The sequence below is a fragment of the Nanorana parkeri genome, unplaced genomic scaffold (genome assembly GCF_000935625.1).
Source record: "Nanorana parkeri isolate BGI_ZX_2015 unplaced genomic scaffold, ASM93562v1 scaffold1142, whole genome shotgun sequence".
NCBI lineage: Eukaryota > Metazoa > Chordata > Amphibia > Anura > Dicroglossidae > Nanorana > Nanorana parkeri.
Genome location: NW_017307410.1, coordinates 41,013 through 62,382, shown reverse-complemented (window position 1 = coordinate 62,382; position 21,370 = coordinate 41,013). Strand labels below are relative to the sequence as shown.

At 48.3% G+C, this 21,370-nt stretch overlaps 2 protein-coding genes across 2 annotated transcripts in view; one reads left to right on the top strand and one right to left on the bottom strand.

Annotated features, from left to right (window-relative positions):
* The window catches only part of LOC108796626 (zinc finger protein 208-like), a 129,685-nt gene that overhangs the window by 82,722 nt on the left and 25,593 nt on the right, over window positions 1-21,370 (top strand). Inside the window, exon 9 of the mRNA XM_018568126.1 lies at window positions 17,167-18,008. Coding sequence (XP_018423628.1) covers window positions 17,167-18,008 — 842 coding nt within the window. The remainder of the gene's footprint in view (window positions 1-17,166; window positions 18,009-21,370) is intronic.
* On the bottom strand, window positions 6,780-8,385 carry LOC108796623 (zinc finger protein OZF-like). Its single transcript, XM_018568124.1, has 2 exons — window positions 8,355-8,385; window positions 6,780-8,236 (listed from the first exon to the last, which is right to left on the bottom strand). The coding sequence occupies exons 1-2, from the start codon at window positions 8,383-8,385 to the stop codon at window positions 6,783-6,785; spliced, it is 1,485 nt and encodes a 494-aa protein (XP_018423626.1). The 3' UTR covers window positions 6,780-6,782.

The window sequence follows — 21,370 nt, the reverse complement described above, 5'->3', positions numbered from 1 at the left end:
AGGACAGGGAGTGAGGGCGACCCAGGTGACGATGGTCCATAGGACAGGGAGTGAGGGCGACCCAGGTGACGATGGTCCATAGGACAGGGAGTGAGGGCGACCCAGGTGACGATGGTCCATAGGACAGGGAGTGAGGGCGACCCAGGTGACGATGGTCCATAGGACAGGGAGTGAGGGCGACCCAGGTGACGATGGTCCATAGGACAGGGAGTGAGGGCGACCCAGGTGACGATGGTCCATAGGACAGGGAGTGAGGGCGACTCGGGTGACGACGGTCCATAGGGCAGGGAGTGAGGGCGACTCGGGTGATCATGGTCCACAGGGCAGGGAGTGAGGGCGACTCGGGTGACGATGGTCCATAGGGCAGGGAGTGAGGGCGACTCGGGTGACGATGGTCCATAGGGCAGGGAGTGAGGGCGACTCGGGTGATGATGGTCCATAGGACAGGGAGAGAGGGCGACTCGGGTGACGATGGTCCATAGGACAAGGAGTGAGGGCGACTCGGGTGATGATGGTCCATAGGGCAGGGAGAGAGAGCGACTTGGGTGACGACGGTCCGTAGTGCAGGGAGTGAGGGCTACTCGGGTGACGATGGTCCATAGGGCAGGGAGTGAGGGCGACTCGGGTGACAATGGTCCATAGGACAGGGAGTGAGGGCGACTCGGGTGACAATGGTCCATAGGACAGGGAGTGAGGGCGACTCGGGTGACGATGGTCCATAGGGCAGGGAGTGAGGGCGACTCGGGTGATGATGGTCCATAGGACAGGAAGTGAGGGCGACTTGGGTGAAGATGGTCCATAGGGCAGGGAGTGAGGGCGACTCGGGTGATGATGGTCCATAGGACAGGGAGTGAGGGCGACCCGGCCTTCGCAGGGACACAGGCAGAGATATCATCCCGACGGGGTTGCTCACTGTTCCCTACTGTTTCTCAACCTTCTTTCAGTCACGACACCCTTTAAAAAGGGTGAATGATGTTCTGGCTGCCGATCACTCCTGCGTCCTGATGAGATACATTCTTGTTCATAGTGAAGGTTCCTGAATGCATTTTTAAGATTGAACTCCGGAGTTTGAAGTCACTTTAATTACATAATTGAACATTTTAGGAGAGTTTTGGAACCTTTATAAGACTCTTCACAATGTTGGAAAACAAATTGGATTATGGTTGACAGCAAAGTCTGCATTCCCCTCAGCGTCCCTTCTTCCTCTATTCTGTTTCATATTTGTTTCTTCTTCTGTATATTTGATTTCTTTTATAGTATTAAAAATGGAAACTTTGTTATAAAACAACGTTTAACCTAAGCAAAAAAAAACAAAAACGTAATTATACAAAACATGTCCAACATGCTACAGAAGATACATATACACTGAGGGTTTTGGTCCCATGTGCTCTCAGCAGTGTGGTGTGTGTGTGATCAGGGGTGTATCTACTGCAAGGCAAACTAGACATTTGCCTAGGGCGGCACTTTATAGGGGGGGCACCAAAAAATTGCGGCACCCAAACCAGTTAGGTAAGAGAAACAAAATAAATGATATTATAAATAAATGACTGCCGGTACTCCTGGACTTGGTGCTTCTTTGACTGGGGGTCCAACGTGTCCACCTATGCCGCCTACTCCAACATATATGTCGGCTGCAGCTCCTTCCTCTGCCCGGTCAACATGCTGTGCCATGTGTTGGTGTGTGTGACTTTCATCCGGATGCACTGGCAATTCGTGCGCCGGACCTCCATGGGAAACCGGCACCCAAATCTCTTGACTTCAGGCAGGGGAGGAGCTTCCGCGGGACCCCCCAGGGCTGAGATCCAGATGGTCATCGTGCTCATCGGCACCTCCGTGGTGGTGAGTCCGGGGAAGTGCAGCCTATAAGCTCCATTCAGGGTTATGTCTCTAGAGCAGGGCAAGTTGCAGAGCCCAGTGGCCGAGGCAGAAGATCGGTAACTGCAGAATTAGAGGGCCCAGCATATGAAAGCAGAAGATCGGTGTTGCAGCTGCAGAATTAGAGACTAGCACGGCAGGACAGAATGGGTATTGTAGCTGCAGAACTAGGGAGCCCATCAAGCCAGGAATGGAGAAGGCGGCTGTTGCAAAGGTAGAACTAGAGCGTCACGCTACGTTGATAGCGCAACCTGTCAGAATCTAGATACACCGTGCGCGCTGAATCCCGCGACTGACAGGTTATGCAAAATGTCTTAAACAGGAAGCTGCCGGATTTTAGATAACGGATGGGTGGGGGGTTTGCTTCAGTTTAGTCTTGCCTAGGGAAGCACAAAACCAAAATACACCAGTGTGTGTGTGATACCGGTATGACCTGCATGCGGAGTCTATCAGTTTGTGTTCTATGACTTCAATCTTCGCTGTAATCTCTTCACACTTCTGAGCCATAAACCAGCGTCGCGAAACACCGGACTTCATATCCACTTCCTGCTTCTGCAAGCCAGGGGCCAGACTAAACGTTGAATGGGTAGGGCAGCGCTGTGTGTATCAATCAGGGTTTTATTGCATCGCATGAAGGCAGTCAGTCTAACACTGTCAGCTTGCAGAGTGGAGAGGCGGATACATGCATGACCTTATCTGTGTATATTGCCAACGCTTTATTAAAAGATTACCAGGCTGGGAGTTGGCCAAGCATTGCTTACAACAGACCAAGGAAAGGTCACCTGTATAGCAGAGCAGTTGGGCACAAGTGTGAATCACAGATGAACTTTTAGAAATATATACATATTATATATACACTATATTGCCAAAAGTATTGGGACGCCGGCCTTTACACGCACATGAACACTAATGGCATCCCAGTCTCAGTCCATAGGGTTCAGTATTGAGTTGGCTCCGCCCTTTGCCACTATAACAGCTTCAACTCTTCTGGGAAGGCGTCCACAAGGTTTAGGAGTGTGTCTATGGGAATGTTGGACCATTTGTGAGGTCAGGTACTGATGTTGGAGGAAAAGGCCGGGCTCGCATTCTCCGCTCTAATTCATCCCAAAGGTGTTCTATCGGGTTGAGGTCAGGACTCCATGCAGGCCAATCAAGTTCCTCCCCCCCAAACTCCCCCATCCATGTCTTCATGGGCCTTGCTTTGTGCACTGGTGCGCAGTCATGTTGGAACAGGAAGGGGCCGTCCCTAAACTCCTCCCACAAAGTTATCCAAAATGTCTTGGTGTGCTGATGCCTTAAGAGTTCCCTTCACTGGAACTAAGGGGCCAAGCACAGCCCCTGAAACCCCCCCCCCCTCCCCCAAACTTTACACTTGGCACAATGCAGTAAGGCAAGTACCGTTCTCCTGGCAACCACCAGACCCAGACACGCCCATCGGATTGCCAGACAGAGAAGCGTGATTGGTCACTCCAGAGAACACGTCTCCACTTCTCTAGAGTCCAGTGGCGGCGCGCTTTACACCGCGGCATCCCACGCTTTGCATTGCACTTGGTGATGTGCGGCTTGGATGCAGCTGCTCAGCCATGGAAACCCATTCCATGAAGCTCTCTACGCACTGCTGTTGTGCCAATCTGAAGGCCACACGGAGTTTGGAGGTCTGTAGCTATTGGCTCTGCAGACAGTTGGCGACTTCCGCGCACTGTGCGTAACATGACCCCGCTCTGTCATTTTACTTGGCCTACCACTTCCTGGCTGAGTTGCTGTTGTTCCCAGTTGCTTCCACTTTGTTATAATACCAGTAACAGGTGACCACGGAATATTTAGTAGCCGGGAAATGTCACGGAACACCCGAATCCAATGATTTGGAGGGGGAGGGGCCCAATACTTTTGGTAATATAGTATAGCTCCTGTTACACCTTCTGACTGGGCCGCTCATAAAGCGAGTCCACAGGGTAAACGTTGATGCAATTCCAATGACCACGCACCCCGATCTCTCTCGTAGCTCCTTGTTCCACTGTACTGTGTTATTTTTTTTAGCCAATCAATGGTGCCACATGGTATTGTGAATGAAGAGCAATTGCAGGTATTTCAATACATAAATAAAGCTTGGTCATCTCCTTGACCTGTGAAAGGATTTGATATGCAAACTAGAAAGAAATCGTATTTATTATCTGCATGATACCTACAACACCAACATATTGCACAGGCCTTTATTTACATCAGTTCCCGCCCCTGAGGAGCTTACAATCTCAACATAGTTTCCAGAGCATTTGCTTCACCCATGCAGAACAAAACTTCAGGACCACGGAGCGCGTGAACACATTTCGAATAACGAAGATTTAAAGGAGAACTACAAGGTTAGTGATTTCCACACATCATCAGTTAGAGCCGACGTGTGACACGGAGACTGTTACACGTCGGCTCCATAGATCGGGAACGCATACCGTCGCTCACTCACTTCCTGATCCATCTCCCTGCAGAGAGCGGCGACTGTCAGTCACCACTCCTGACAGGGATTTACTCCTCCAGCACTGACACGAGGAACGGACGGGTGAGAGAGGCGGGCACAGCTGGCTCTAGATAGGCAGAACCAGCTGGGTGGATCTCAACAGTATTGTCGGGATCTGTCCCGGCTGCGGCTCTCTTAGCATATAGCAGGCAATAGCCCGCTATATACTGAGGATTGGGTTACGGGAGGAGGTTGGTACTGTGGTACCTCGGTTCACAAACGCTTCTGTTCGCGAACAGGAAGTTAGGCAAAATTTTCACAAACTCCGCAGCCATCCTCCCCGCTCTGACACGTAGGCGTGTCTTCCTCTAGTGGAGATCGCGTTCTGATCACAGTTTGATTCGGTTGGCGACCAGAATCGTTGAGCGAAGTAAGTTCGTGAACCGAGGTACTACTGTATATGTCCTCCTGTGACCCTATATACTGAGCTTTGGTTGACGGGTGGAGGTTAGTATATGTCCTCCTGTGACCCTATATACTGAGCTTTGGTTGACGGGTGGAGGTTAGTATATGTCCTCCTGTGACCCTATATACTGAGCTTTGGTTGACGGGAGGAGGTTAGTATATGTCCTCCTGTGACCCTATATACTGAGCTTTGGGTCACGGGAGGAGGTTAGTACTGTGTTTCCCCGAAAATAAGACACTGTCATATTGTTTTTGGCTCAAAAAAAAACACACTAGGTCTTATTTTTTTTATGTCCAACAATCCACACTTATTCATGTATAATAGTCTACATGTATTCATGTACAAAAATATTGTGATCAGGGCAATCAGGGGTGCCGTACCTTTCCAAGAGCAATTTGCTAACCAATCGCTGGCCAGAATGAGCGAAGCGCACTTTCACTATTGATTCCTCACAGGCGGAGTGCATTTGGTATCACTCCTCCTGTGAAAGCAGCCGGCGCTATAGAGGAAGCATCGGCTTATGCGGCTCTGCTCCCTCCGCTGCCGCCTCGCTTCCTCTAGCGCTGGCTTCGTTGGCACCGCTAATTCTCTCTTGCGGCTCTACAAGTTCCCCCTTAAACCACCACCGGCCCTGTGAATGGTCACAACTAGGTCTTATTTTCAGGGTAGGTCTTATATTTTAGCAATTCCCAAAAATAGTACTAGGTCTGATTTTCGGGGAAACAGGGTATATGTCCTCCTGTGACCCTAAAGAGAACTATGGGATAAAAAGGTCACCCTATAGTTCTCTTTTAATACAGCAAAATGTAGTCCTAACCCCCAAATAAAATACGTAAAAGCTGCGAGATCGGAGAAAATGATATTCAATTTCGACTGATAACATTTTACAAAGGATCCTAATGTATATAACTTCTTTTTTTTTCTTCATATCGGCCTCCAGTACCAAACTCTGTAACCAAATATCATTTATTAAATGAAATGAATAGCAAGACAGAAGAATACATGATGGATGAATGACACACATGGGATGTTTGTTTTATATACTGTTATCTCCGGCCTCGAAACCGACCGCAATTGGTTCCACATCATGTGATAACCTCGGCCCAGCAGCACGCGATATCCTGAAGTAAAAGTCTTTCTCACCGAGAATATCGATTTGATTTCTGCGCCATGAAAGCTCACGTCATCACCGTAGTACAGGTAGAGGCGCGGCGTATGCAAGTTCTAGTAAAAGCAACCTTAGCAGCTTGTCATGTCCTCAGAAAAAAAAAAAAGACTCCGACCCCCAAATTGTCCGTGAGGTGCCAAAAGTTAATCCACACTGGCAAAAATTTCGGAAAGGTGCCGTATCAAAAGTGACGTAATCGCTTTGTTTTGCCCGATGAAGGAAGCGGAGGCGTTCCGAAACGTTGGTGGTGTAAGCATACGCGTGGAAGAAAAAGAACTTTGCTTGAGGAAGCGCCGGAGTGCTGGCGACTTGCTGTTCTGTTGATCGGTATCAAAAGTGCGGAGCGCTGAAAAAAAGAACCCCCCCCCCAGTATCCCACATTGGGACTGTAACGAAAACAAAATGGAGGTCCATCTCATCCAGCAAGCAAAGGTTAGAGCCTCCAGCATGACAGGAAGAGAAAGAAAATCTCGAACGGGGGCACGGCCAGCAATGATATCCTTGCGTGTTGTGAGATTGGGGGCGGGTTAGGACCTCCGTCAGGTGTTGCTGTCTGGGGAAGTTCCTCTTACTTTGCTCTATGCAAAGCAAAGTCTCAGCCGGAGATCCACAATGGACTTGATTATGATGTGACTAGGGGCCCTATCTCACATACGAGGGCCAATTTACTTAGCAGCACGTCTTTGGAGTGTGGGAGGAAACCCAGGCAAGCACAGGGAGGACATGCAAACTCCTTGTAGACAGTGACCTGGCCGGGATACGAACCAGGGACCCCCCAGTGTAGAAGTGCTAACCCCTACACCACTGTGACATGAAGTTCTAGTTCATGATTGTTCCGCGTGAACTTTTTCATGTCTGTTGAGATACGACTTAAAGTGGAAACTTTTACTGCACTTGGAACAGGAAAATGGCTTCACCCCCGAGTGGGTTCGTTGATGTTTAGTCAGATACATTCTCGACGCAAAGCATTTCCCGCACTCAGAACACGCATAAGGCTTCTCGCCCGTGTGAGTCCTCTGATGTACGATAAGACTGGAGCACCGAGAGAAACACTTCCCGCATTCCGAACAGGAATAGGGCTTTTCCCCCGTGTGGATTCTTTGATGCTCAATGAGAATGGATCGGTCGGTGAAACATTTTCCGCACTCTGAACAGGAGTGCAACTCTTGCCCCGTATGGACTTTTTCGTGTCTGGTGAGAGAGATTTTCCAGAAAAAACTCTCGCCGCATTCGGAACAAGAGAACGGCTTCACCCCTGTGTGCGTTGTCTGGTGGACGGTAAGATAGGACTTTTTAGCGAAACATTTCCCACATTCGGAGCACGAGTAAGGCTTTACGCCGGTGTGAGTTCTCTGGTGATTAACAAGATGTGACCTCTTGGCAAAACTTTTCCCGCATTCCGAGCACGAATAAGGCTTCTCCCCTGTGTGAGTCATTTGATGGCAAGTGAGGTCTCCTCTCTTGATATAGGATTTTCCACACTCTGAACATGAAAACGGCTTCTCTCCCGTGTGAGCTCGCTGGTGAAGAACTAGGTGATGCTTAGAAGGGAAACACTTCCCGCACTCAGCGCATGAATAAGGTTTCGCCCCGGTGTGAGTCCTCTGATGGGTAGCAAGAAGTGCTCTGTGGGTGAAACGTTTTCCACATTCAGCACACGGGAAAGGCTTTTCGGACGAGTGAGTTCCCTGGTGCCAAGTCAGCCGTTGTTTCTGAGAGAAAGACTTTCCGCATTCAGTACAGGAATAAGGCTTCACGCCTGTGTGGGTGTTCTCATGTTCAAGAAGAATCCACCTGCGGGTAAAAGCCCTCCCGCACACGGAACACGAATAAGGCTTCACCTCTATGTGAGTCCTGCGGTGCAGAAGAAGACCGGATCTATAGGAAAAGCATTTCTCACATTCCGGACATGAAAATGGCTTCTCTCCCGTGTGACTCATCTGATGAGAAAGCAGGTGGCTTCTCCGGGGGAAACATTTCCCACACTCTGAACACGAAAACGGCTTTTCCCCCTTGCGACTTCTCTTATTTGACACGGGTTTGGCTCCTTGGGTAGAAGATTCGCCGCCCTCCCCGGTGTCAGGGAGTGAGTTTGCAGCAGATGGAGCCCTATGTGTAGACGGACTGGGTGGTACAGCGACGCTGTGAAATACTGGAAGGAGTTTTGGGGCAATGGTGTTTTCTTCGGAAGAATCGGATGTGATGTCATCGTCTTCTAGGACACCGGCTAAAGAGATATTGGTACGTTCGTCTAGGCTGTACTGTCTGTATCGGCCATCTTGGGGAAATAAGGACACAGGAAGACAGAAGAAAATTACTCCAAGAACAACCTGATGTTCAGTTAAATCGCTCAATAAAATGCATTTTAATATTCTGCTAAGAGAACTTCCGGAAACATCTTTGTCCGGTCTCCCCACAATCCCTCATATGGAGGCAGAGTGGGAGCAATACAAGTCCAGCAGCTTCTACCTAAAAGAGAACTATGGTGTAAGTGTTACACTCACCTGTGCTGATCTCTAAAGGAATGTCTTCCTCTTTAATTTTCAGACCATGTTCTTCCTCCTCCTCAGTTTTGATGTTTCTCTGGGAGGTTCTGGTGTCTCCGGGGTCTGTAAATAAAGATAACTGTGAAGTCCTCTGAAATGCATGAGAGACCCCAGAGAGTGTGTGTGGGGGAAGAATGAACACGTCATGATGTGAGAAGTGCCGGGGTGTATCAGAAGCTGATGGCTCCTGACTCCCCCCACTAGACACATTCCGTCCCCCCATTACTGTCTACTGACAGAGGAGGGGGGAGAAGAAGAGATTGTTGTAGTGACTGAACAAGGAGACTCTGGGACTTTTCTCTGGGTTTAGTGTTTATTACTCACCTGTGCTGATCTCTGGAGAACGTTCCTCCTCCTTACATAGATTGTCATTCCTCAAATATGTCTCCTCAGCTTCTTCTTTAACTTCAACTTTGATGGGAGTTTCACCCTTAAAAATACAAATGTATGACATGTGATCCGCTAAACAAATATTTACCTAATACAAAGTATTGTAAAGGACCTCAATGCCATCTACCTGATCATCCTGAGGGATCTCCTGATGTTCCTGTGTGGAATCCCGGGAATATAGAGGACGGGCCTGAGGGATCTCATGATGTTCCTGTGTGGAGTCCTGGGAATACAGAGGACGGGTCTGAGGGATCTCCTGATGTTCCTGTGTGGAATCCCGGGAATACAGAGGACGGGGACATCTCTCTGGGGTATTTCTGTTCCTGGATCCATCTGTAGGAAACACACACACTGACTGAATACATTGTCTCTATGTCTTTATATCAGAGGATGTGTGTATCTAGGGGGATCCTCAATACTCAAGAAATGAAAGTCTCCTCTTACCCGGTGATGTGAGGGGCGGCCGCTTGTCCATTAGGATGTCCTCGTAGAGATCTGTGCAGCCTTCTAAATGCTTCCACTCCTCTTGCTTTTACTCCAGTCTAATAACATCACAATAAACCTTAAAAACATGTCTGTAAAACAAACAATATATATTATACATCCCCGTGTACACTTTTGTCTTTAGAACAACACTACTCTATTCAAGGCCTTCAAACATTGCAATTTGCCTGACGTTCTAACAATTTCACATACTGTCCAAAAGGAAGAGTGTATACAATATATTGCCTCAAGTTTGTGGTGGACACCTGATCATCACGCCTATACGAGCTTGTTGGACAACACATCCTCAAACCATGACAAATGATATAAAGTTGCCTCCTTCTTGTGGCTTTACCAATTTCCAATCTTCTGGGAAGACTTTCCACAAAATGTTGGAGTGCGTCTGTTGGAGTTTGTGCTCATTCAGCCAAAAGAGCATTTGTGAGTTCGGGTGCCGACGTTGGATGAAAAGACCTGGCTCGCGGTCGGCGTTCCATAGGTGTTCAGTCGGGTTGAGGTCATGGCTATGTGCAGGCCTTTTCAGTTCCTCCACACTATACTAAACAAACCATGTCTTTATGGAGCTGGCTTTATGCACAGGGGAACCGTCATGCTGGAACAGAAAAGGACCTCCACCAAGCGGTTGTTGCAAGGTTGGAAGCACGCAATGGTCTGAAAGGTCTTTGTCTTGGATGTGAGAAGCTCTTCTTGGACTAAGGGGCTCAAGGTAAAGCCTAATAGAGGCACCACAAGGTGACCACACTATCGTAGAAGTCGAGGCTCCATGAAAGATCTTTGTCTGGGATGTAAGATGCTCTACTTAGACTAAGGGGGTCAAGGTGAAGCCTGATAGAAGCACCACAAGGTGACCACACTATCGTAGAAGTCGAGGTTCCATTAAAGGTCTTTGTCTGGGATGTAAGAAGCTCTCCTTGGACTAAGGGGGTGAAGGTGAAGCCTGATAGAGGCACCACAAGGTGACCACACTATTGTAGAAGTCGAGGGTCCATGAAAGGTCTTTGTCTGGGATGTATGAAGCTCTCCTTGGACTAAGGAGGTAAAGTCTAATAGAGGCACCACAAGGTGACCACACTATCGTAGAAGTCAGGGCTCCATGAAAGTTCTTTGTCTGGGATGTAAGAAGCTCAACTTGGACTAAGGGGGTGAAGGTGAAGCCTTATAGAAGCACCACAAGGTAACCACACTATCGTAGAAGTCGAGTGTCCATGAAAGGTCTTTGTCTGGGATGTAAGAAGTTCTCCTTAGACTAAGGGGGTCAAGGTGAAGCCTAATAAAGGCACCACACCTCAGGAACATTGTAGGACAAGGCAGGTCCACCTCAAAGTTCTGACTCTTTAGTCCCACATCAGGGAGGAGTCACGTCCACACGGGTGGCCTCACGTAACCTGGACAAGGCTTCATAAACCTAAAACTAAACAAAGGGTTTTCATCACAGCTGTATATTGTGACCTCCAACCCCACCAGCCCCTTCATTTATTGCCTCAGAACTTGCAATTTGGTTCCTCATCTGTAATATGCAGGACATGACTTTCTGGGAAATAGGCCCCCAGCTCCATAGTTCTGCACCTCAGAGGACTTGCTGGAAGATGATGGCTTGTTGAGGTGACATGACCCCCCATCCATTCCACAGAGAGTACTGGGACCCCCTTCTATCATAATAAGAAGATATTATTACCTGCTCCTCACTGGACACACAATCTCCAGCCCCACCAGAAGCTGCACGATAACAAGAAGAGAACTCTGCTAGGTTTCCCACTTGAGCTGCAACAAAATGGCTGCCGCCCTCCCTGACTGACTTCTCCTTCCCTCTGCGCGTGCGCGTCACCATAGCAACCAGACACAGCTGGGCAGCCAGGGAAGGTGCTGAGGGATCAGCACTACCTTATAAGGAAAACCCCGCCCTCTGGGCTGTGTGAACAGAGCGACTGCTAGAGGGCAAAGCTTCTACCAAACACTGTCTCCATGGAGAAGAAGGGGCGGCCGTTTTCCGTTAGTGTAGCCATGAATAGGTTTGAGATAATTATTATAAACGGTAACAAAATTAAAAAGTATTATTATTATTATTATTAATTTTTATGCATTTGGTGATATATATTTTTTTTCTTGAATTAAACGAAAAGAGCTCAATGATGGAGGCGGCCATTTTCTTGTAGCCCGGAATAGGAAGAGTTTTGATAGTTTTAAGAATCTTCCTGTTATGTGTTTGAGGCTGAAGACTGTTGAGGACTCGGAAGAGGTAATGGTTTCCTATTTTTGACAGATAAGGAAGAGAGAAGGGGGCCCCAGCACTCTCTGTGGACTAGATGGGGGGAATCATGTCACCCCAACAAATCATCATCTTCCTGCAAGTCCTGTGATGTGTAGGACATAAGATGGTGAGCTCTGCTGGGGATGATGGTTCTGGGGACGTATTCTTTAGAAAGCTGCATCTTGATACCATAGAATCAACCCTATCATCGGGGAATAGATTCGCTTTCAGCTCCAGCACTTGATGTAGATGTAGATGGTATGATCCATCTACAAACATTTTTACCTCTGCATATTGAGGTCATTTGATGGGATAAGGGGAAGCAGCACAGCATAAGATCAGGGGAGGCGCATTAATCAGGTTGACGTCGGGTTCCCTGATCCAGGTTGACGTCGGGTTCCCTGATCCAGGTTGACGTCGGGTTCCCTGATCCAGGTTGACGCCGGGTTCCCTGATCCAGGTTGAAGTCGGGTTCCCTGATCCAGGTTGACGTCGGGTTCCCTGATCCAGGTTGACGTCGGGTTCCCTGATCCAGGTTGACGTCGGGTTCCCTGATCCAGGTTGACGTCGGGTTCCCTGATCCAGGTTGACGTCGGGTTCCCTGATCCAGGTTGACGTCGGGTTCCCTGATCCAGGTTGACGTCGGGTTCCCTGATCCAGGTTGACATTAAGTTTCATGATCTAGGTGGGCTATGCGACTCTCAGGTGGGCTATGCAGCTCTGAGGTGGGAAATGCAGCTCTCAGGTGGGCTATGCGGCTCTCAGGCTGTAGCAGTCTTGGAAGCCCCTCTTCATATGAGAGCTGGCTGCCCAGTGTTAAAACAAGCCACCAACTCCACACCATATTGTAAAAGTAGAATCACTTTGGGGATCCAATGCCATCTACCCATCTCTCCAACTGAAATAATTATTTGTAGGGCCACCTGATGACTGTGCTGGAAACCCCCCTGTGCCCTGGCAGGGGTTTGGCTGTGTGAACTGCATGGTGGCCAATGTAAAAAGTCTCCCTTGACACTTCTGGAGATAAAGTATTGATTACCAGAGCTGTTGGACTTTCACGGTTGCCAGCTTTAAAAAAAAAAAAGTATAATTCCAGAACAGCTTGGGTAACAGAAATATGGACATCGGGTGTGATTGCCTATTCTGCACTGTGCTTGAGTGCCGTGTTGCAAGATGTGGACTGCTCAGCATTCCTTGGGATCTCATTGGAATGATGGTGACGTCATCCCTTCAATACGGAGAGCCGTATATTTAACCTCGATTGCGGTGTTATTTATATATTGCAGTGTCATCTTATTGCATCTTTTCAAGTACTTATATATAGCGAAGGAACATTGAGACGGACGCAAGGATCTCTACAAGGACATCATAATGGAGTACCATCCATTACTGACATCACCCGGTAAGAGGAGACTTTCATGTCTTGAGTATTGAGGATCCCCCTAGATACACATCCTCTGATATAAAGACATAGAAACAATGTATTCAATCAGTGTGTGTGTTTCCTACAGATGGATCCAGGAACAGAAATACCCCAGAGAGATGTCCCCGTCCTCTGTATTCCCGGGATTCCACACAGGAACATGAGATCCCTCAGGCCCGTCCTCTGTATTCCCGGGATTCCACACAGGAACATCATGAGATCCCTCAGGCCCGTCCTCTGTATTCCATGGAGGAACATCATGAGATCCCTCAGGCCCGTCCTCTGTATTCCATGGAGGAACATCATGAGATCCCTCAGGAGGATCATGTAGAGGTTGGTTTTGACTAAAACTGACATAACTGAGTTTCATCATTAATCAATCACTCCGATAAATATGTTGTGTTGTATATTGTGTAGGTTGAAGGCCTGATTGTTGTTAAAGTTGAAGAAGAAGAGAAACCGATGAGGGTTGATGATCAATGTAAGGAGGAGGAATGTTCTCCAGAGATCAGCACAGGTGAGTAAAAAAAACCCTAAACCCAGAGAAGAGTCCCAGATTATCTTTGTTCAGTCAACAATCTCCTCTTCTCCCCCCTCCTCTGTCAGTAGACAGTAATGGGGGGACGGAATGTGTCTAGTGGGGGGAGTCAGGAGCCATCAGCCTCTATTAGACTCCGGCTCTCCTCCTCACATTATGTCATTGTGTCTTTCCAGCCAGGAGACGTGACCAGTCTCCACCCCACACACACTCTCTGGGGTCTCTCATACATCTCAGTACAGGGGGCTTCACTCTCATCTTTATTCACAGACCCCGAAGACATCAGAGCTACTGAAAGAAATATCAAAGCTGAGGAAGAAGAAGAACATGTAAGGATTAAAGAGGAGGAAATTCCTGTAGAGATCAGCACAGGTGAGTCATAAACAGTAAATCCAGAGAAGAGTCCCAGATTCTCCTTGTTCAGTCATTACAACAATCTCTTCTTCTCCCCCCTCCTCTGTCAGTAGACAGTAATGGGGGGACGGAATGTGTCTAGTGGGGGGAGTCAGGAGCCATCAGCCTCTATTAGACTCCGGCTCCCTTCCTCACATCATGTCATTGTGTGTTACCAGCCAAGAGACGTGACCAGTCTCCCCCCACACACCCTCTCTGGGGTCTCTCATACATCTCAGTACAGGGGGCATCAATCTCTTGTTTTCCCCCCACCTCTGTCAGTAATAATGGTGGGACGCAATGTGTCTAGTGGGGGGAGTCAGGAGCCATCAGCCACACGCACTCTCTGGGGTCTCTCATACATCTCAGTACAGGGGGCTTCACTCTCATCTCTATTGACAGATCTGGACGACATCAGAGCAACTGAAATAAATATCAAAGCTGAGGAGGAGGCGATGAAACAGGAGAAGATTGCTATAGAGATCGGCATGGGTACGTAATTAACACAAAATTCAGAAAAGTCAGAGATTATTCTTATTTTTTTATACCTGGTATGGGAGTCATCATACAAACGTTTTCAGCGGAGCCGCTTGAAGCATCGATAGCTCAGATGTTTGTAGAAGTAGGTTGTTAATGCTGAATTTTAATCTACTCCTGTTCCCCTTCCCTGGTTCCTCCCTTGTGGACGGGCTAATGACATTTCCAATAAAAACCTTTTCAGTTTTTTATTTTATTTCATACCTTGTTTTAGACCCGGTGACATCATGTCTGGGTCTCTGTGCTAGTCTGTGCAATGCAGGTCAATCACTTCCTGAAGGCATCTCGGTACACCTCTTAAGAACCCTTGACCCTGATGCAAGCAAGGTGCTGGCTCTTGAGAGGAGCCATGGAAGTAGTATCAGGCCTTGATGGGTTGGTATCAGTCTGGAGGAGAGGGGGTGTCCTTAGGCAGGTGCATTTGCATACATCCCACCCTAGGTAACACCCACATGTGATGCTGAGCCTCCGTCATTGAAATCCAATGAATGCAAGGAGCGAGCCATGGACAGCAAGGCTGGGGAAGAAAGACTAGATGATGCTGGAGGTTCTCCAGCCAGGAAATTAGGAGGTCCATTCTATACTCCTCAGAGCCATCTAGGGGGGCTAGTGCCATATGAACGGCATCCATCCGGCTATAAACCCTTCACTTTCTAACATGTTTATAAATTATATAGAGTCAACACATTCCGGGCAATGGTGTTCAGTAGGGATGTCCCTCTACCGATACAAGTATGACAGGGCTTGAAATAGGTACGGGCTGCTTGTGCAAGTGACCCGCCCGGATGACTTGTATAGCAGCCTGCTCGTCCATCCTCCCCTCCAAGGTCCGCCCCTCCGGTATAGGACACATTTTTGATCTAGGGTCAGCAGGCAGAGCAACAACGACCCTCGGGGACATGCCGTTCCATACTCCTAGAAGCAGCGCCACGTATTGGTACCAGGGAACTCTTCCAGAGAGTGAAGTTTCACCGGACAGGTGGCATCTCTCGCAGAATAGCTGCAACACATTTGCTATTGCATTAACCACTTGTCGTCCATGGTCGTTTCTGAACGGCCGGACGGGAGCCTTATAGGAGCGGGAGGGCGTCTTAAGATGTCCTTCCCCTCCCCCCGCTCGTGCTCAGCGCAACAGCCAGTGATTTATTCGGGGATAGAGAGGAGGTCAGAGGGAGATCGTGTACTGATATCCCCTTGATCTCCTGTCACAGAGCAGCCGTGCCGGTCCCGGCTGCACCGAGCACATCGGATCTCGGAACCGGCAACGGCAGTGACAGCTGCTGCTAATACAAGCGATGGGGCGTCTCTAGAGACGCCCCATCGCTTGTAGTAGGTGCGGGTGTCCACCGCCGCTGCTGCTGCCGGGCCCAAGATCCCCTGTGCCCGGTGAGGCCAGGACCGTCACGGCGACCCTGTCAGTGGAGATCAAAGGGAGTTCAGTACACGATCTCCCTTTGATCGACTCTCCAGTCCCCGAATGCAGGAAGTGATGTATATTACATCACTTCCTGCATTCAGTGTCACTCTCTGGTTACAGATGTCGTGAGAAGCTGATGAAGCTGCTTCATCAGCTTCTCTGGGGGGTCCCTAGGTGACATTCGGGGTCTTAGAGACCCCTGATGTCTTCATAAAGAGGACCTGTCATGTGACTTGGCTAACACATAGTGGATTTCTTAGCCCCCCTATGTGATAGCAAAAAAGTTAAGGGTAAAAAAAAAAATTAAAGCATAAAAAAAAATAAAGAAGTTAAAAAAAAGTCTCAAATAAAAAAATGTAAAATAACACACGCAAACCCCCCACACGCAAACATGCGTCGGGTGCACCTACGTGCAAAAACAACGATTCCGCCCATTGTGCCGCACATGTTACATATCGCCGCGAACGTCGGAGCGAGAGCAATAATTCTAGGGCTATCAATCACTGATAACACTAAATTGATGAGCGGTTAAAGCGTCGCCTATGGCCAATTTTGGGTGTGGTCGTTTTCTGCCAATTTTAAGTCTTGTTTGGTGTCTATTTACCCGACGTGACCCCGACTTGTATATTTTATCAAAAAAATTGGGGTGATAATAAATGTTTCATTACATTTCATAAGGAAAACAGTTTTATTTTTCAAAATGTAGGGTACTTTTTATGTTGTATAATAAAAAATAAACACCCCCCTCCCCTAATGGTGATTAAATACCACCAAAAGAAAGCTCTATCTGTCCCCAAAAATGGTATAAAAGTCATTTCAGTACAGCGTTGCATGACGGAAAAAATGTCAGTCAAAGTACCGCAGCGCCGGGACAGGAAGGGGGCGTAACACCGCGGTCAGCAAGTGGTTAAGCTTTTTTTTGTACCTGCAGATGGCCAGTACAGGAAGTGTGATACAGACGACGCCCCACCATCCGAAGAAGACTTCACATCCGATTTGGCCGAAGATGAGGACATCACATCCAACTCTTCTGAGGAAATCCCCATCACCCCAAAACTTCATCCCGTACCTCACGGATCAGATCCATCAACGAATCCCTCTACACACGGGTGGGGCTTTCCTGATAGTCCAGGCGGCGACCACCGGGAGCTTGATGAATCTGTTGCCGATAAGGTAGACCCCACGTCAGAGCAGACAGGTCCCGAAGTAGAGAAACCCTATTCGTGTTCCGAATGCGAGAAGAGTTTTACTCGGAGATACAATCTTAACATACACCTGAAAGGTCACCGAGGGGAGAAACCTTACCCGTGTCCCGAATGTGGGAAATGTTTTTCTTTCACCTCCGATCTCACCAAACACAAGAGAACTCACACGGGGGAGAAGCCGTACTCCTGTTCCGAATGCGGACGCCGTTTTTCACTCAACTCCGATCTCACCAAACACAAGATGATCCACAAAGGGGAGAAGCCCTATTCCTGCTCGGAATGCGGGAAGGGTTTCACCCGGAGATACAACCTTCTCATACACCAGAAAGGTCACAAAGGGGAGAAGCCGTACAAATGTTCGGAATGTGGAAAAAGCTTCCCTCTTAAACATTTCCTTATCGAACACCAGAGGGTTCACACCGGTGAAAAGCCGTACTCGTGCTCCGAATGCGGCAAATGTTTTACCAAAAAGTCGTACCTGGCCAGACACCACGCCACTCACACCGGGGAGAAGCCATATTCGTGTTCAGAGTGCGGGAAATGTTTCACTAGCGTATCGAATCTGAACAGTCACCAGAAAACTCACACGGGGTTGAAGCCGTTCACTTGCTCCGACTGCGGCGAAAGCTTTTACCGAAGATCGGCCCTGAGCATCCACGAAAGAGTTCATACGGGGGAGAAGCCATACCCGTGTCCTACGTGCGGGAAATGTTTCGGCCAAAAATCAAGTCTCCTGAAACATCAAAAGACTCACACGAAGGACGTCCGATACGTCTGGCATTCCTGTTCTGAATGCGGGAGGTGTTTTAGAAGCAAATCGAATCTGAGTTCACACATGGAAGCCCACAAGAGATTAAATCTAATGTTAAATGAGATGAACCACACAATGGGAAAGTCCTGATGGGAAAAATCAATTTTTGCCAAAATATTGAAATATATATATATATATATATATAGATATCATTTTGTAATTCAATAATGAATGTGATGTTAATAAAAAACAAGATTCTCGTTTCAATCTGCACGTGCTGTAAATTTTCACAAATATTTGGGGGAAGAAAAAGTAATGTTGCTTCCTTGTGTAGCGTTCACCCCCTATGAAGAAGCTGGATATGAATTTGGTTCACCGGCCACGGCCCTTTTCCTTCGCTCCATCAATACAAAGACTTTTGGGATAGAACAGGCTCGAGGAGTCGTAGGGTCTTTTTAGTATTTATTGCTCAGTATCAACTCGGAGAGAGGGTGAGGGTTACAGGATACCCGAGTAACAAAAGAGAGGAGAGTGTCTTCACCAGTAGCAAAAGGTCCTATGAGGGCGACCAGAATAGACTGTCAGACAACAGCCAGGAACAATCCAAGGCTCTGAAGAAGAACAGTCACCATACTTGCAGTGCACCAACTGGCTTCTCTTCCGTATAGTATCTGAATAAAGGGCGAGGGATCTCTTACAGGGTCCAGACGGCAGCTCCTCTGCGACACTCTTTAATAAGCAGATTCTTCCTCCAGCCCAGCATCCATTATTTCTTCTCAGTAACATCTTAGGCCCCCAGCATCTGCCACACGCTGAGGCCTAGGCCAGGCATCTTGCAGCCCACAGACCTCCTCCAGGGGAGAGAGAGAGACTTCTGGAAGGTGTTCCCGCATATTTATCACCTTCCTCCAGCCATACCTCTGAGTCAGCCTGCTCAGGCATTTGTCAGAGTCAGATGCATACTCATACTCCCATAGTGTATGCTGAGGCCCCAGCCCAGCAACAGGGGGAAATAATCCATCAGACTTGGGGAAAGCTGCAGATCTCAGCATTCAGACCGACTACAGTCCACATACAACAGTAACACTGCGACATAGCAGAGGGCGCAACGTAGCAAACTAGAGGCATTACGAACCATGTTGGTGTATTGACTGACCCCCCTACTTGGGTGATTGCCAATTGCCGTTTTCCATGTCCGGGTTGAAGTCTGGGCTAACTGGGTTCGCACCAAGCCCAGACTCCTCTCTAGTCGTCAGTGGGCGGATTTTTATTTCCTGGTCCTTTGTGCGATCCTTTAATGATATAGTGGAGCTGTACAGGATGTTTTTATACCGTACACTGTGCTCAATGACTGCTTACCTCCCAAAATGCCGACGGCTTAGTAACCCGATTTAGACTCCCCTATCTGAGTGGAGGAATCACAACCTTCCTGGCTAACAACCCCTGTTCTGGATGGGTTACAAAGCCCATAGGACTACTTAGCCCCCCACACTCCTGAAGGTTGTTCAGGAGGCATATGAAACAGGGAGCGCTCCCATCATCCATGACGGGCCATCATGGTGGTAATACCTAACCTGGAGAAAGATAAATAGGGGGCACTCCCATCATCTATGACTGGGGCTATCGTAGTGGTAATACCTAACCTGGAGAAAGATAAATAGGGGGCACTCCCATCATCTATGACTGGGGCTATCGTAGTGGTAATACCTAACCTGGAGAAAGATAAATAGGGGGCACTCCCATCATCTATGACTGGGGCCATCGTGGTGGTAATACCTAACCTGGAGAAAGATAAATAGGGGGCACTCCCATCATCTATGACTGGGGCCATCGTGGTGGTAATACCTAACCTGGAGAAAGATAAATATGTGGTTCATTGAGATCTATTTTCTTTATTTATAGGAATAGGGGATTAGCTTTGGATTCATCCCGAACCCAGCCTGGTGAACGGGCGAAGAAAATGTCTAGATTTGGCAGGTTCGTCTGCCCAGCCGAAATTCATTCAGCAACTTGTATCACTACCTCCACTAAATGCTTGCTTCCCATTGGCTTGTTTTAGTGGAAAGAAGCTGGAGAGGAAATTTGGTCAGCGGCATCACCCAGCGTCCCCGGCTGGTTTGTTGACGTTCAATAGCCGGCAGAGGACAGCCATTTGTGATGGTGGTGGCATCACTCATCGTTTTTGATGATGCTGCACAAAAATGTATATATATATTTGTGAATGAGTAATAAGGGGTACTATGTACCTGGCATCCATTCACACCTAGGGGGAGCTAGATGTCTAGAGGCATCCTTCATTTAAAGGGCTTTCACATTCCAATAAGTCATCCCCCGGCCGACCCCCCTCCCACATCTACAGAGCTAGGGATGTGGGCATGAGACCCTAGTCCACATCAACATAGTAACAAGGTGCTCTTCTTGCAAGGTACACTCCCAAAGTTGAGTGTATGAGGCCTGGTATGGTTCAGGAGGGGGGGTCAGACCCGCTACCCCCCCCCTTTTCCTGGCCAGCCAGACGGCATGTCTGGGTAACCATCTAGCATAGACAGGGGAGGGGGCATGCCATATTTTTTATAAACACTGTGTACTGTCCCTTTTAGGAAAAAAGAATGGAGTCCCCCTCAAAATCCATAGCTGACCCTTTTACAAACAGAACAAAGTCAGTGGGGAACGGTCGTTTCGTTGCAGTAGGTTTTCTCTTCTTGTTCTAATGTCTTTTTCTAGGGATTGCACATTGTACTGGTGCACAACTACATGTGCAGTTTAAAGCATCCGCCAAGCATGCTATTTAAAGCATTTACGTATTTTTAATAAGGATGCACCGAAATGTTTGTCCGCCGAAAAACATATCGGACGAAAATGGTACTTTGGGTAAAATGCCAAAAGTGCCATCTTTCGACCGAAATTGTGGAGCATGCCTGGTCTCTCTCCTCCCCGATGGGCGCTGCTCTGTGTCCGCTCTGACACAGCGCAGCATCCTGCGGGTAGGAGACAAAATGTTCAGGAGGCCGAGCGTTGCGGGGAGGAGAGTGCTGTGATAAATAGCCGTACTAGAAAGCTCCTGCTTAAGCCTTCAGAATCCTGTGCTGTCCTGCAGAACGACTGGATCCCCAGACTTACCCCCCAACTGACCCCCTGTGGTGTTGTTTCTCTTGTGTATAGCACAGTCACGAGCCGTGTATACTATATAGCCTGTCCTGCAAGGTTGGGCGCCCTTGGCAATGGAAACATGTCTTTCTTTACCCCTCCAGAACAAGCCATGGACTGGTTGCGCACTACTGAGTAATGCTTGATGCTCCCATGATGAAGCTTAAAGGAGAACTATGAGATGAGTGATTTCCACTCACCTCATAGTTCTAGCCGACCTGTGACAATGAGACTGTCACAGGTCGGCTCAGTAGATCGGGAGGTGAGCAAACACATACCAGGTTCGCTGACCTCTCGATCCTGTCACGGCTCT

Excerpts from the sequence above, each read along its gene's own strand:
- LOC108796623 (XM_018568124.1), bottom strand. The coding sequence starts at position 8,385 with ATGAGGGATTGTGGGGAGACCGGACAAAGAT. Across the intron at positions 8,237-8,354 it reads TGGGGAGACCGGACAAAGAT|ATGGCCGATACAGACAGTAC; the intron begins GTTTCCGGAAGT and ends TATTTCCCCAAG.